Raw genomic sequence first — 14,808 nt, forward strand, 5'->3', positions numbered from 1 at the left:
TCCTCTGAAAGTGTGCCAAGGACCTGCGCAAACTACCCACCGCCATTGTGTTGGCCGCCAAGCGTTAACTTCACTCCCCCAACCAATCTCCACATGCCTACTGGTTATATAGAGTCTCTGCTTGTTATGGCTTTATAGAAGGATTTTTGATGTGCTTGGAGAATTGTTTGATGGTTGGAGTAACGATGCCAGTTGGAGTAAGTTGTCTCAGCAGTTTATTGGCGAGAAGCACAGAAAAAGCTCACAGAAATTCCCCCTGAACGTTCCCCTGGATGTTCACTCGCATGTCCCCTGCCATTCAAAGCCGTCCAGTCATGCCAATGTCAATCAGAATTACACCAGGTCTTCAGATTTGTTACCGGCAGTGCGTTTGTCACCATGTCTCCCCTGCAGAACTGCCTTTTCATGCCCTAGCATAATGTCAGCGGTTGACATCCAGACCTGATGTGATGTGGCATTCACAAAAGGTCATGTTAGGCATCTTCGCTCCATCTGCATCAGCAGAACTGGCAGCCGTCATATGGGTGCTGGCATCGGCCATTACCCATGCCCTCGAGGGGCCTTGATGCTTGGAGGATTTGTCAGCAGGATTGTGATCTCTCTGTTTTCAATGGAAAATGTTCAATCCTGGACAGTGACTGTCAAGATCAGTCCAGAACAACAGAAATCATGCATTGGGAGAAAGAGGACAATTAACTTTTGGTTTTCAAATGGTGCACTTTATCATCTCATGATGTTAGAGTTGGGAGGAACGGGGTTTGTTTACCCGAATGTGACTTCTCTTCAAATCAAAACCAGAGGTGAAAATGTTTCTGCAGGTTTTTATACAATCCTTTGAAATCATCTACACAAGATAGGTCTAAAAGCACTTCATTTAGATTTTTATTCATAAGCAGTTTTGTTCATGAATTGCCAAAATATTTGTTACCACGAACTGGTTTAAACCACTCACTGTAATCAATGTATACTGTATGTGCGTGTAGCTAGACCTTCCTATAGAGCTAAAACTGCACTTTTATTAGAAATTGTCAGCTGGACAAAAGGCTAGACTGTCAGGAAACAAGGTCTTGAACTGGCGAGACAGAAAGTAGAAATAAAAAAACACAGAATCCATTTAGAGATGGTCCAGTCCGTTTCATCACAGCCCAGTGAGAATGGCCCAGCTCAGCCAGTTGCTCTGGTGCGGGAACCGTTAACAAGCCCCACAGGCAGCTTTTACAGTTCCTGTTGGGTGTCTCAGACCCCCCAGGCTGAAGAGAGGCAGAAGCTGACTAAGACACTGTCAGAGTTTATGTGGGTCGGGATGCGGGGGTGCCAAGATGGGGTCTCCATGAACCCCCAAATGCCACTTATGAATGTGACATGCTGTTAACTCGCAGCTAAAGTTTATACACACTCATCCAAACATAATTTCTGCCACAAAGTTTAAAAGCATCTGTTAGGAGCAGTTGGTGGTGGTGGTGGTGGTGGTGGTGGGGGGTAGTCTGAGGTAGGGGGCCTATCCAAAAAGTGGACCAATAAAACACCTGAAAATCAAATCCCATCGCTCTTATCGCGGCGCCATTCAGAGATGTTATCTGTGCAGGTAATGTGGTTATAAATTCAATTTCAGGCCCACAGATTTCATTGTTTACTGATGCTCACATGTTCCGGGCGGCAGGGCCCGGGAAGCTCGGGAACGTTCAATGCGTGTCGGGAAAAGTCATTTAGCCCTGCACGAGGGGATGCAAAAAAGAAGCGAGAGGGATTGAGAGAGGGGGAGATGGTGGGAGGGGAGGGCTTCAGGGCCGTCACACTCTCAAGGACACCTGACGCCAGTTTCTATTTTCCATCCCATGTTTTATTTAGAAGCCATTTGGTGCCATTTGGTTGCTCATTATTGGGGCTCATGGCTCAACTAATGTCAGGGGACAGCATGTCTAATAGACAGGTGGGCTTGTTGTATCTCCAGTCACAGGCCAACACGTTTGTGTCGTGTTGTCATGACAGAGTCTTAAGGAACCATAGATTCCTGCAACATTAGAGGAACTACTAAACAAACTTGGCTGTGGTGCTCCACACCGACTCAAAAAGTAAATGCAAGAACATGTCTCGCTTGTAAAGATGGGAAATTAGGTTTATCACGCCTTCTAGCTCTCTTTGTATGATTGATGGCTTTCACAAGTAAATCACCTCATCTACTAGGTAAAATCTTGATATAGTGGAGCTCCTGAGGCTCCCGGTTGGCTGCTTATGGCTGTAATCCATCAGTGGGACCCAATGGGCCGAGTGGCCCTCCTGGGTAATGTTCCTATTGACAGGCTATGATGTCAACATGCTGACAGCAGAAGGGGCATGGCGTTGTGTTTGTGCATGTGCCATCTTGTTTCAATTTTAACGCAGAGGATTACACATCCAAGACGCTCATTTGGAAACTTTTTATTTTTCATTTGAAATAATTTATACATGCTTTAATCAATTATTTACATTTTTACCTATCTGTTTATTTTATGGACATAATATCACTTCATGAAGTAGGTCTTACATCCTTAAAGGAGTTCGATGATAAAGTGGTTTGCTAAACATAAAAAGTACAACTCAAAATTTAAATAGTATAGGAATTATGTCGTCTCATTTTTATCATCCAAAATCTGCTCTGCTTCTCTTCAAAACCCAAAAAGTGACTGGATGTGAAATTAGTACATCGTCTAATTGTAAGTGAACAGACATTTTGGATAATTCACCAGGAGACCTTTGAAGTAATTATAGAAATGCACAGATAAAAGTTGTCAGGTACGGCTAATACAAAATAATATGCTACGATGTTCTCGTAACTGAAGAAACAACAAATAAGACCTTTTTTTAAAATTGACTGTTTTAACCCCCAATTGTTTAATTGGAAACAATATTTATGTTGCTATTTACTGCTATTTAAATGAACATTTCAGAGATTTATGGACTTCTGTACATACCCTCACTGACCATATTTACTTTATTTCAATTGATTAAAAAAAAATCTTGTTTTTGCTTAAATAAAATGACAGCATGTTCTCTTATCCTGCCTTGAACACACCCCAAAAAAATGATCAAATCAATTGCTAATACATTTCTAATTTCTTTTTTAATTCCTACTGTTGGAATCAAAATGTTTGTGTTTTATTTGCTGTTGGCTAAAATATTTAGCGTTTTTGATTTAAAATCTTCAGAAAATGCTTTTCTTGCTTTAACTGATCAATAACACATATCCTGTATACCTGTGCTTTGTATAGCCAAAAAACAATATTTCACTTTGCAGAGAAAGTACAAAACTGGCTAATTTTTCAAAATCTTACACATGCAGAAGGTCGCTGGTATTTTTCAAATAAAAACCACGCAAAAATAATTTTTTTGCATTATTTTGTTTATTATTAATATTCTTGTACTTCCTTCCTCAAGGCAAAGTGAAGGGCCTGTACGACACTCAGACGCCGGTGTGTCCCGTTTGCCAGACCGTCTTGCGTCCAGCTGAGCTGCACGAGCACATGGAGCAGGAATTAGCCAAACTTGCCCAGTTGCAGATCAGGTGCGCCTCCATCAGCCTGCGAACACATTAAATCTCCATAATTTTTGTCCCATTCTCTTTCATTTACATCTTATCAGTGGACCCATTATCCTCACAAATTCTTGCGTCACGGATCATAGCGTCTTCTTCGCTTTTTCAGCTTCCTCCAGGCCTATGCTCCTCTTATTTATTCATTTGTCATTTCCTGTCTGTTCATCCCAGACTTTTCCTTATCCGCCCAGCACACGGGGGATAATTGATGTCAAGTGATTTTTTATCTTTAGGCCCCTCCTCCTTTAGTTTCCCTAGGGTTATCTCCAATCTTTCCTGTCACCTGTGCACAGTGTTTACAAGCCGCCTCATTGTTTCTTACATATTTCATATTACAGCCTCTGGCCTCTAGGCGACAACTCATGCAGCAGGCAGATAATGTCCTTCTAATGGCTGCTTTGAGCCCTGCACACTCAAACACACACAGAGACACCCCTGTAGTCTAAAATACAAATATAGACACACACACATTACCTGCTGCTTAGAGCAGAAGAATGATTCCTCCAATAAAGACATTACACTCCAAATCTGCTTAACAACCGCTCCGTGGACACTAATGGTTTCAAATTGAACTTTGCCCATGGGGACAGTGTGCATGTGTGTGTGCACGTGTGACACACTGTAAAAATAATAGGTGCACAATCTTTACCTTCTTTCTCTTTATCCGTGCGGCAAAAAAATGAGGTTCAACATGGACTCACATTTAAAAGTTGAAGTTACTTAAAAGGCTGCATTGAAAAGACAAAAGTGTTTAGTATTTAGGAGGCAGTACAGCGGAAGTTTTTAAATGTGCTGATTTATTTTATTTTGCCCACAGTCCCACTCCGATGCAGCACGAACAGTTTCTGAGGACGCCAAAGGTGAGGAAGTCTGCGTTATCCTCATCAGAATTATGAATCAGCCTCATCACACTCTCCTTTTCCTTCTTTGGTGCAGTCTCTGTCACTCTCTCTGCGTATCAAGCGGGAAGGAGGCTCTCCCGCCTCGCCCCCTCGACCATCTGAGGATGCACACTCAGACCGATATCAGGTAGGTGTGAAAGAGTCCGAAAACCGTAATTTAAAGTGTTGGGTTTTACGGATCTACAGAAAAACCTTTTGTCTCTTGAAGCCTAAACCTTGAATGATTAATGAAACACTTTTGTTTAAATTGTTTGTTGAGAGGAAAGAATAAAATACCGGTAATCATTTTTTTACCTTATGTCTTAATTTGGGCTTATAAAATATAGTTTATGGCATGTTTTAAGAAAATATGCCCCGTTAAAAGAGAAACGGGTTTAGGAATATGAAAAAAATATATAGTAATGAGTACTTGGAAAAAAACGTTTAATTGTTTCTTCTTTTAAAAATATATACCAGTCCTTTTTTGACAATTTTTTTTTTAAATGTTATGCAAAAAACTCACAGCAGTTTTTCTTGTAAAGTTTTTCCAAAGACAATGGTTTTGTGGGTATAAAAAACATGAATAAAGTATTTCAAAGCACCACATTATACCCTGTCTTTGCTGTAATTTCACATTTTTTTTTAAATCATTGAATTGCAAATCCTAAAGTCCACTCCGATCATGTTGAGCTATTTTAAGTTTTCCCAGCTGCCTTTTTTTATTATGATGCTATTTTTAGCCAGAATTAAAAATAAAACGTGTTTTCATGGATACAGTTACAGCAAAGCAGTAGTAATAATAATAATAATGAATTTTATTTATATGGCGCCTTTCTAGACACCCAAGGTCGCCTTACAGATAGAAACAATAAAATACAGTTAAAAGAAAGACACATTAGTTAAAAACATACAGTAGTAGGAGTTCATTATTGGAAATTTACTTCAAAGAGCTCAGAGTAAGGAGCTTGTGGCCCGCCAAGTATAGTTTTTATCTCACAAATGCTCTTTTTTCCAACGGCGTTTTCTTTGTCTTTACAACAATTTGAATAAAATACTTGTAAATACAGAAATACGCTCTTTTTGTACTACAAGTCCTCCATTATCAGATAAATGCCATAAGAACATGTGAAAGACCCCATTTTAATAAGAGTGGGTCTTTAATAGGTTGCTCTAAAGTTTTTTTTAAACAAACTGAATAGCAGAATGAACAAAAAGCTGAGAGTTAAGAGGAGCAAAGATTTAAACGTCAGTAATTGTTGGAGTGACTTCACGAAAACTGACTGCACGTTTTAACTAATGCTACATTTTAAGATAAATACGGATGATTTCAACTGTCATAACTTTCTCCTTTTTTTTGTAGACGTTCCTCCGAGTGCGGTCCAACAGACACACCAGACTTAATGGTAAGAAACCTTCATGTTCCTTCATAGCTGCAGAGTGCGTTTGCCTTCAGCAGAAGGTCTCTGCCTGCAGCCTTTAAGTGGCTGCAAATGTGAAAACTTGAAGAGTCTGGAGTTCCTTTTGTCCATACTCATGTGCCCAGTCATGTGTTGAGCTTTATTTTAACAAAGACCTCCCTCACTGGTCATGATCTCCACATTTTCCCACACCATCTCCACTGGCCTAGCGCCCACACGAGCAGAGGAGCTATTAACCTTTCAACTTTGACCTCTTGATATGTTAACAGTCGATGACCTCTGCTGGTGCAGGTGCTACGTCAAATCCGGCCCACTGCGGCCGCACAGCGCAGGAGCCCACCTAGACTGCACACAAGCTGGTAAGAAAAGGCACCCCTCCACCCCCAACCCCTTACCCAACATTATCACATGTTTCAGTCCAAACAGACGGTTGTTATGAAAAAGTGACTCTTTCACACTGTTTTACGCTGGAAGAAACTACGAATAAAAATTTAACAGTTTTCTTCATAAAACATAGTTTTGTATCAGTTATTAGGTTTTTACAACTCCTAAAAAACATTTTTTCTAGAATTATTTAAAAAAATGTGTCTACCTTTGAAAATCTACTTATCTTTTCTTACACAGTCAATCACATTTCTTTTCCACAAATTGTCTACACTATTTAATATTAGTTTTGATGAGAGAATTTATTCTGGACTCAAAAGATGCAGTGCCAAGAGAAATCAAAATAAAAAGCAATAATTAAAAAACAAGTCAGAAATAGAAGTATAGAAAAGATATAGAAAGAGCATAAATGTCAGCACATATATTTAAAAAAAATAATTTCTAATAATAAGTGATATCTAAAAATAAAAGGACAGCTTCATGTTTAACTGACCCAGAGCATCAGTGGTAAATGTCAACATCATCCTACACATTATTATTGCTGTGATGTTAAAATCTGAAAATAACATTATTGCGATTTGACCATAAAGAATGAACAAATATTTAGATTGAAGTAATATTAGTGCATAAAATAACTTTAACACATCCAGAAGTCAGTTTTGTTAAATGATAAAATAATATGGGTGAAAGCTTTTTCTATTTTTTTATTTTGAAGAAGTTTGAAATGTGAGCGCTGAAACAGACTGCAGGACAAGCACTCCAGATCTGGACTCTAACTCACACTCCAGACTCCTTGTTATTATTTCCACTAAGATGCTCTGACTCTGAGCGGCCTCCTCAAACCTCCTCTGCTGTCGAGGTCAGTTAGCCTTTATTGGGCCTCAGAATGAGACGGCATAATGAGCCTCCGAAGACACGCTGAGGAGGGAAAAAGGGCGAGGGTGAGTGAGGTGCTCCTCTGCTGATTAATCAATCTCATCTTTTTTTTCCTCGCTCCGTTTGATGAGCTCAGCTTTGACCGTCTCTTTAACCCTCATTATGTTCGTGAGGATGGCAGCATTCAGGTCAACGCCGGCCTCCACCTCTGCCCTCCACCGTGGAGAGCCCACACTTATCCAGTGGGAATTAGGGGTCCTAAAATTTAATGTCTCCTCATGCAATCTGCAGTCTTTCAGGGGCAGTTGGCGTTCTGCCATGTTAACTTTTATATTTTCAGTGATGGATAAATTGGAGATGAGATCACAGGAACAGCAGTCGCACTAAATTCACAACTTCAGGGCTGCACTTTGTCTTTAAGGGAGACTGTGGTGCAAATTTAACCAAAAATTGACATTTTAAAGATTTTTTTTATGGTTCTTATTGAACAAACCAAGTCAAGCAGACTATCACTTAACCCTTGTGCTATCCTAGGCACTTTAACATTGGGAGTTGGGTCATCTAGACCCACTAGACAGTGCTTTGAACCTTCTTTCTTCAATGATTTGTGATCTTCACTGGTGTCCATGGATTACATGAAATCTTTCCACCTTTATCCACCTTTGTCATGGTGGGGAGAACATGTCAATGTAAGGTTGGGGTCATCTAAGATAGCACAAGGGTTAAATAAATTAAAATAGATTACACATGTCATGCTATGTGAAGGAAATAAGTTTAAAAAAATTAAAACTTAAAACATGTAACTTTTACAAAAAGTTATAAATTTTTCAAATTTGATGTCTGCCCATCTGGTTTTACTATTGTATTGTCTGAAATTATTTAAAGGAAATTAGGATTTTGGATTTAGAAATGTTTTATTTCAAGCAATCACAACAAAAATAAAACTAAGCAAAAAAAAAAAAACCCAGAGATATTCATCTTTACTCAGATATTTTAAACGTAAGATAGTAAGCTGAGACATTTATATGTGTACACTTGTTAAATATTGAATTGTTACTCTTAATCAAAAATAGACACATTAATTCCTATGCATACAGAATATGACACATGAGACAAATAAATATTAAGTTTGTCAAAATTAATTAAGAGTTTAATTAATTAGTTAAATTAATGTAGTTAATTTAACTAATTACTTAAGTAATAAAGTAGTTATTATAAAATATCGTTTTGAAAACCAAAGATTTTTTTTGTAAATCTTTTTTGTTCTTTTTTGGAGAATTTTAAAGTTAGTTATCAATCATAATGATTATAAATTGCATGTTTTTATTTTTACACATAATGTATGCAAATTTAAACTATATTATATTTTGCAGTTTTCCCCTAATATAACACAACGTTGTCAGTTCAGCTAAAAAAAACCTTAAGAATCACATATGAAAATGACGTTCATGCACAAAACAAATGTTTGTTTTTGTGTGAATAAATGTGTCTGGTTTGCTTTGTTTTTCCAGTCAGGATCGGAAAACTGAAGAGACGGAAACCAGAAGAAGGACAGGTATCTTCCTTTATTTAAAGTTTTTCTGACATTTTTCCTGTAATCAGAGATGAATAAAGGCTGATCTCAGAATGTCAGTGGGCCAAACGCTAAGGACATGGAGTGGCTTTGTTCTCGTAGCATCAAGATCACTGTCAGCTCTGTGTGTATCCATGTGGAAGCGCCGCTGGCATTGGTTCACAGCTATAAAAACACAGAAGCAGATATGTGGCTCCGGGCCGTCAGAGGCATATTGACATATTCATTCAGATGGTGAAATTGTGGATGTGTGTGTGTGCTTTAGGAAGGTTCAGCTGATTTGACAACCCTGGAGAACGACTGGAATGAGAGGACAAGGATACAGATGACATCTGCAGGGTTTAAAGGTATTTGTGCATGGCTGTGTGTGCATAGGTGTGCATGATCGCTGTGGTCATGTGCATGATCCTGTTCAACAGAGGGTGAACCTGATGACTGAGAAGCAGTTGAAAAAGCACTGAACTTTTCAGTGCAGATTACAGCAGATCCGGGTGCCTTGGAGCTCAAATCAACAGTTTCTTTTATCAAACTAAAACCAGCTCTGACCTCCAAACATGAGTGAATAGAAGGAGCTACAGGACTAGAAACTAAACATACTGTTAACATTGATTTCTCCAAGTGTTCTGTGGAGTTAAGCTGCTGTGCAAAATCCACATCCCAATTCTCCAGCAGGTGCAGTGTTGGTGAGGACCACCTCCAAAGAGTTTCGGGACAGTGATGTGGACCTGGACGTGGATGGAGACGATACTCTGGAGTATGGCAAAGTTCAGTATCCTTTACAGGAAAAGCATAAGTAGGAAAAACGGAGAAAACAAAACAGGGTTAGCTTTAAGTTTGCAGAAAATTCTGAAAAGAATTGATGTTTTCTGCTGGATTTACTGCACATAATTAACATAAAAAGGCGAAGCAATAATCACTTTTGGATGGCAAAAACACAAAGCCTATCTGCAAATCTTTAGATTTGGAGATTTGCATTAAATTGTGAGTACAAGGATAACTTCACATTTTAAGTGAATCTGCTAGAAAATTCTGCCCCTATTTTATGACACAAAGGTCAAAAAACAAAAACCTCCTATCAGCATTAACTGGAATATTTGAAATGCATTTTTCCTGTTCCCTGAAAAGAGTTTTTTTTCCAGGAAAATTTGTGTCACAGCATGCTTTTTTTCCTCTGCTGTTCCCGGCATTTGGGAGTCTGAAGCCTAAAAAGATTAAAGAAATTGAGTAAAAATTGTGAAAGTAAAGTAAACTTATGATTAAGACTTATACAGATAAACATATGTCTTTTATTTTAAAAGATGACCTTTTACACCTTTTATTTCATTTGCTTTGCTTGAACCAAATCCTGAAAAAAATGGTTTATTATAAATGTCATGCATCTGTCAATCATCTTTAACTTTAAAGCCCCACTCCAATCATCTTTTATTCTTTTTTAAAAGTGTTCCCAGTTGTCTCTGTGATTCAGAGATTTTCTTTTACTATTATTGTACAACAAAATTTTGGTGGCTTTCATTCAAAAAAAGTAATTAATAAAGAAATAGAAAAAATCTAAAGTAACAGTAAATTAGCGAATCGCTTTTTTAAGAAATTAAGTAAAGTGTTATAGTGAGCAATGTATTTGCACATTCGGTGGTGTGCCATTTTTTGGGACATAGTTTCTGCTGTATGCGTACTTCATTAGACTTTCAAGTAAAGAAAAACAAAAACAAGTTGACTTCTAAGTTGGCTCGGAGCAACTGCACCACCTTCCCTTCTCTGTTGCTGAGAGCTCTCTCACTAATTTACAGCCCCTCACAACCTCAACCTACCATTACCAGCACAAAAAAACTGATAAGCAACATTGGAGCTATCCAGCCGGATTCCAGCTCACACGAGGAAAACACAGGCGTACATGGACCTAGTAATGGATGGATCAGAATGGAGCGGAGCAGAGGGCTTGTGGCCCACCCAGAGTATTTTCTATGTCACAAAAAGGATCTTTTTCAAAAAGTCTTTTTCATCTGCTCCTGATTCACAACAATTTAAGTAAGAAAATGATCAGAAATGCAATTTTAAGCTGAATTTTTCTTATCCCTTGTGCAATCCTACTTTAACATTGGGAGTTGGCTCATCTGGACCCCACTAGACAGTGCGCCGAACCTTTTCTCTTCAATATTTGTGATCTTCACTGGTGTCCATGGATTACATGAAATCTCTCCACCCTTATCCACCTGTGTCATGGTAGGGATAACAGATCAATGTAAGGATCGGGTCATCTGGACCCCATAGGATAGCACAAGGGATATACTTGTCCTCCATTAGCAGAAAAATGCTGATGAACATGGTCGTATACAGCAAAGTAAAAATAGATAAAAAAATAAATGAAAACTTTAATGAAATGAAAATCGCTGAAGGCTGTTTTTTGCTCTAATAAATGTCCAGTTGTTAGATGTGTTGCTTTCCTGAATTAACATCACAGATACACAGAAACGGATGTCATCCCCTGTTCAGGAGAGAGCTCCAAGGAGTCTGCAGTGAAGTATGTAACCCAGCCGCTGACATAACTAACAAGTATCGTTTGGACTCTTTCATTCTTCATCAGTATTTTCAGTATTACATTACACATACTTGTGTATTGTGTTTTAGCAGCAGCAGGAATGTGTTACCAGATTCCAGAGTGAACACAGATTTCCCCAAATGGTCAACTGATGGTGAGATAAACTACTTTTATTGCATGAATGTGAGAAAAAACACTTTAATAATGTTACATGAACACTTTTCGGGTTGTTGCTGGTTACAGCCACCATGCACATTTAACCTTTTTTTAAACTAAACTGTATTTTTTTTTGTATTTTTTCACTTTTGCTTAGGGAGTCCATCTACAAGCACTGTGGAGAAACCCGACAGCGGCGCAGCAACTCTCTCCAAAACTTGTAAAAACACCAACATAGAAACGTAAGTTTGTGGTTTGAGCCTGGGCTGATGGACGTTGCTTCAAGACATAAACCCTGTTTATGGCTGGATAACTTTCACTTGATGTAATGTCTTATTCACATCAACGGGGGTTGACCCGTACGGGTGCTGTCGGTTTTTGGGTTGTCCGGATCCGTGGAGGTGCAGAGTGGCCGCATCTTAAAGGAAGCACGGGTTTGTCTTGCAGTCCCCTTGAGGCTTATACGGGGACCTCAAGGGATGTCATAAAAATAGAACGTACAATTGTCATGTGTCTTTGGTAAATGTGTTGTAAAGTATTTGTGGGGAAAATTGAAATTACACACACACGTACGGCGATCCTGTCGTACAGTGCTCTTTTGCCACACTTGGTCATTAGTGAGGTACGCACACTGGCCACTTACCTACAGCACACAAATGCTCCATGCATGGGGTGTGCACGTGATATTTAAGTGCCCATAGGACGTCTGTAGGATGACCACACAAACTACACTCCAATTGCATAATTTCCTCAGGCCTGCATGCAAGAAGCCCAAAACGGGCGCACACTTAACACTTGACAAGCCCTAAGATTGCAGAATGCATGGGTGGCTTAAAATTCTGTGTGGCCCCTCTACAGGTAAGCTAATTTTTTGCACACGGGCAGCCCGCATCCACCTATAAGAGCAGTTTTGATTAAGAATAAGGAATTGGTATCAACTTCAATTTCCCAGATAGAACTAGAATTTGATTTTAGCTGTGATGAGTTTAATTTAAATGAGTTAAAAAAAAGAATTATCTTCTTAAGACATTGGAGTTTTGTGTTGTCTCACAGTTGATCAAAATTCTAACTTTTTATTTTTTATTATTATTTCTTTTTAATAGCCAATTTAGAAACCAATGACAATGCCAGGTCACAATGACCAGATGTAAACAAGCTGTGATTTAATGTACAGTTTTTCTACACCAAATACTTTGTTATCATGTGACTTTAAGACCCACTCAGATGAAAATCATGTTTTGTTTGTGTTTTTAACATGTTACTGTGGCATTTCTCATGATGGATGATAAAGATAAAGAAAATCAAGATTAAAATTGTGTTTGTGTAGTTCTTTTATCAGGATTTTAGCGGGAGTGGGCTTACTCCGCACCAACAGTACCGCTCACAAATCAGAGAAATTTCTAATGAACTCCTTCTGCTCTGCAGAAACTATGTCCTAGAAAACAGCATATTTTGGATTTTGGCTGAAAACAACACAATCCTAATTAAAATACCACTGGGAACACTAAAAAAGGTGATCAGAGTGGGTCTTTAAATCACCCGTTTGGACTTGAGTAAACCTAACACCTGTTTCTACAGGGTGTATTTTTGGGGCTTTTATGAGTTTGGATTACCTGCCTTTACGTCAGTATTTCACTGTGATGCTCAAGGTCCTGGCAGGCTTCATGTCTCATCAAGATCAATGCATTGTTTCGCCTGTTTTTGCACCAGCCGGGGCTTTAACAGTAACAGCGTGTCTGTGTGTGTGCCTATGAAGGGATTGACACCCCCCAGCCCCCCTCTCCCATCTATGATAAATGAGACAGCCAATGCCGGCAATGTGATTGCTGCTAAATTTCATGCTCAGTGTCCAAGTTGGCCGGCGAATAATTTAATCTGTCTTCGATTTATAAATGACTCTCCAGCGTCTGCCTCACTCACACGGCTTGCTTCTCCTTACCTGTGTGTGCGTCTGTGTGCGTCTGTGTGTGTGTCCAGGCCCTCAGAGGACTCCACATTGACAACATTGGATGCACTTAAAGCTCGGATACGAGATTTGGAGAAACAGCTGTCTAAAGGAGACAGATTTAAATGCCTCATCTGCATGGTGAGTATGAAGGCATATCAAATCAATCGAGCAAACACAGAAAGGAGCGATAACGCCGTAGTAATGCAGAAACGGATGAGACTGCAGCCAGGGAGCCAAGTTTTGGGCAATAAATCTGTATTACCGGTCATGGACTTTCACCGGAACATAAATATGACGTGATATTTATATGATGCTGTTTTTACACACACTTGTCGAGACACGTGTGTGTGCAGCTTTAAAAACCATATTGTTCAATTTGAATGTTTATTCCAAGCACTTAATTTGTAATAACAGCACTGAAGACTGAATAAATTCATGGCTAATGTAAAAAAAAAAAAGAGAGAAACATTTTGATGCATAACTATTTGGAGGAAAATTGAAAATGATTTAAAAAAAGCAACACAAAATAAAGCATAAAATGCTTGTTTTGTGAACTTTTGTTATAAAAAGTTGCACAATTTTCAACCTTTAGATTGGACATTTTAAGTGTTTTGTCAACTGTGTTTTTAAAAGTATTCTGACGAATTGCAAAATGCTGTTAAATTCTTTGCAGCCACTGATTATTTGATACATTTAATTAATAAAAAAAGAAAGCTTTTAGTGTAATTTTAGTTTTAGATTTTTCATTTGTAAAATTAGCAAAAAAAAATGTGGGTTATTTTTCACCCCCAGTTTAAGGCAAAATGTTTTAAAAATTTTACAGCATATTAACCAAACAAACAAAACTTGTGGCAAGATACAACAATGTACCTTTTTCTCAACTCTATTTATTTATTTAAGCCTCTCATGTTTGACTTTTCTCTACTACTTCAGATTCAGTTACAGATTTTGTCATATAAAGTCATATAAATTTACATGTAAAATAAAGCATGGATCTAAATAACTGTTCTAATTTAATATTTTTTCCAATCTTCAAATGCTTTTAAATGTGTTATAAACTTTATTGGTTATTGCCTAAATATTTGTGCAGCTTGTAATAAATAATTTGAAACGGATTAAAAAATATATACAATCTAAAAACTAATTCCAGATATAGATTTTATGAGGTGACACAGAGCAGCATCATCTCTGGATCCTCTGGTTCTGATCCCAGCTGAGGTTCTTCTTGTGATGATCTCAAATATGATGTGATGGAGCCGCAGGGCTTTTGTAAAAATGTTCTGGGGTCAAGTGTACCCTGCTAGGATTCTCCTCTTCTTAATTTACATGGACCTCTAGTGGCAGCTTTTAATGTTGCACTGCCCTTTTGTTTGTGACAGGACACTTACACAACCCCTCTGACCTCCATCCAGTGTTGGCATGTTCACTGCGAGGAGTGCTGGCTCCGAACTTTGGTAAATTATCA

At 38.4% G+C, this 14,808-nt stretch overlaps 1 protein-coding gene across 2 annotated transcripts in view; it reads left to right on the top strand.

Moving 5' to 3' along the window:
• The window catches only part of rnf220b (ring finger protein 220b), a 34,229-nt gene that overhangs the window by 18,663 nt on the left and 758 nt on the right, over nucleotides 1-14,808 (top strand). Inside the window, exons 3-15 of one of the 2 annotated variants that reach the window (XM_023954130.2) lie at nucleotides 3,415-3,541; nucleotides 4,389-4,431; nucleotides 4,508-4,600; nucleotides 5,813-5,855; nucleotides 6,140-6,229; nucleotides 8,642-8,685; nucleotides 8,969-9,050; nucleotides 9,373-9,472; nucleotides 11,162-11,221; nucleotides 11,329-11,393; nucleotides 11,553-11,637; nucleotides 13,373-13,481; nucleotides 14,723-14,797. In XM_023954130.2, coding sequence (XP_023809898.1) covers nucleotides 3,415-3,541; nucleotides 4,389-4,431; nucleotides 4,508-4,600; nucleotides 5,813-5,855; nucleotides 6,140-6,229; nucleotides 8,642-8,685; nucleotides 8,969-9,050; nucleotides 9,373-9,472; nucleotides 11,162-11,221; nucleotides 11,329-11,393; nucleotides 11,553-11,637; nucleotides 13,373-13,481; nucleotides 14,723-14,797 — 1,016 coding nt within the window. The remainder of the gene's footprint in view (nucleotides 1-3,414; nucleotides 3,542-4,388; nucleotides 4,432-4,507; nucleotides 4,601-5,812; nucleotides 5,856-6,139; nucleotides 6,230-8,641; nucleotides 8,686-8,968; nucleotides 9,051-9,372; nucleotides 9,473-11,161; nucleotides 11,222-11,328; nucleotides 11,394-11,552; nucleotides 11,638-13,372; nucleotides 13,482-14,722; nucleotides 14,798-14,808) is intronic. The other variant, XM_023954131.2, reaches the window with a different exon arrangement.

This window comes from Oryzias latipes, chromosome 4 (genome assembly GCF_053564925.1).
Source record: "Oryzias latipes strain Hd-rR chromosome 4, Olatipes_Hd-rR_3.1".
Lineage (NCBI taxonomy): Eukaryota > Metazoa > Chordata > Actinopteri > Beloniformes > Adrianichthyidae > Oryzias > Oryzias latipes.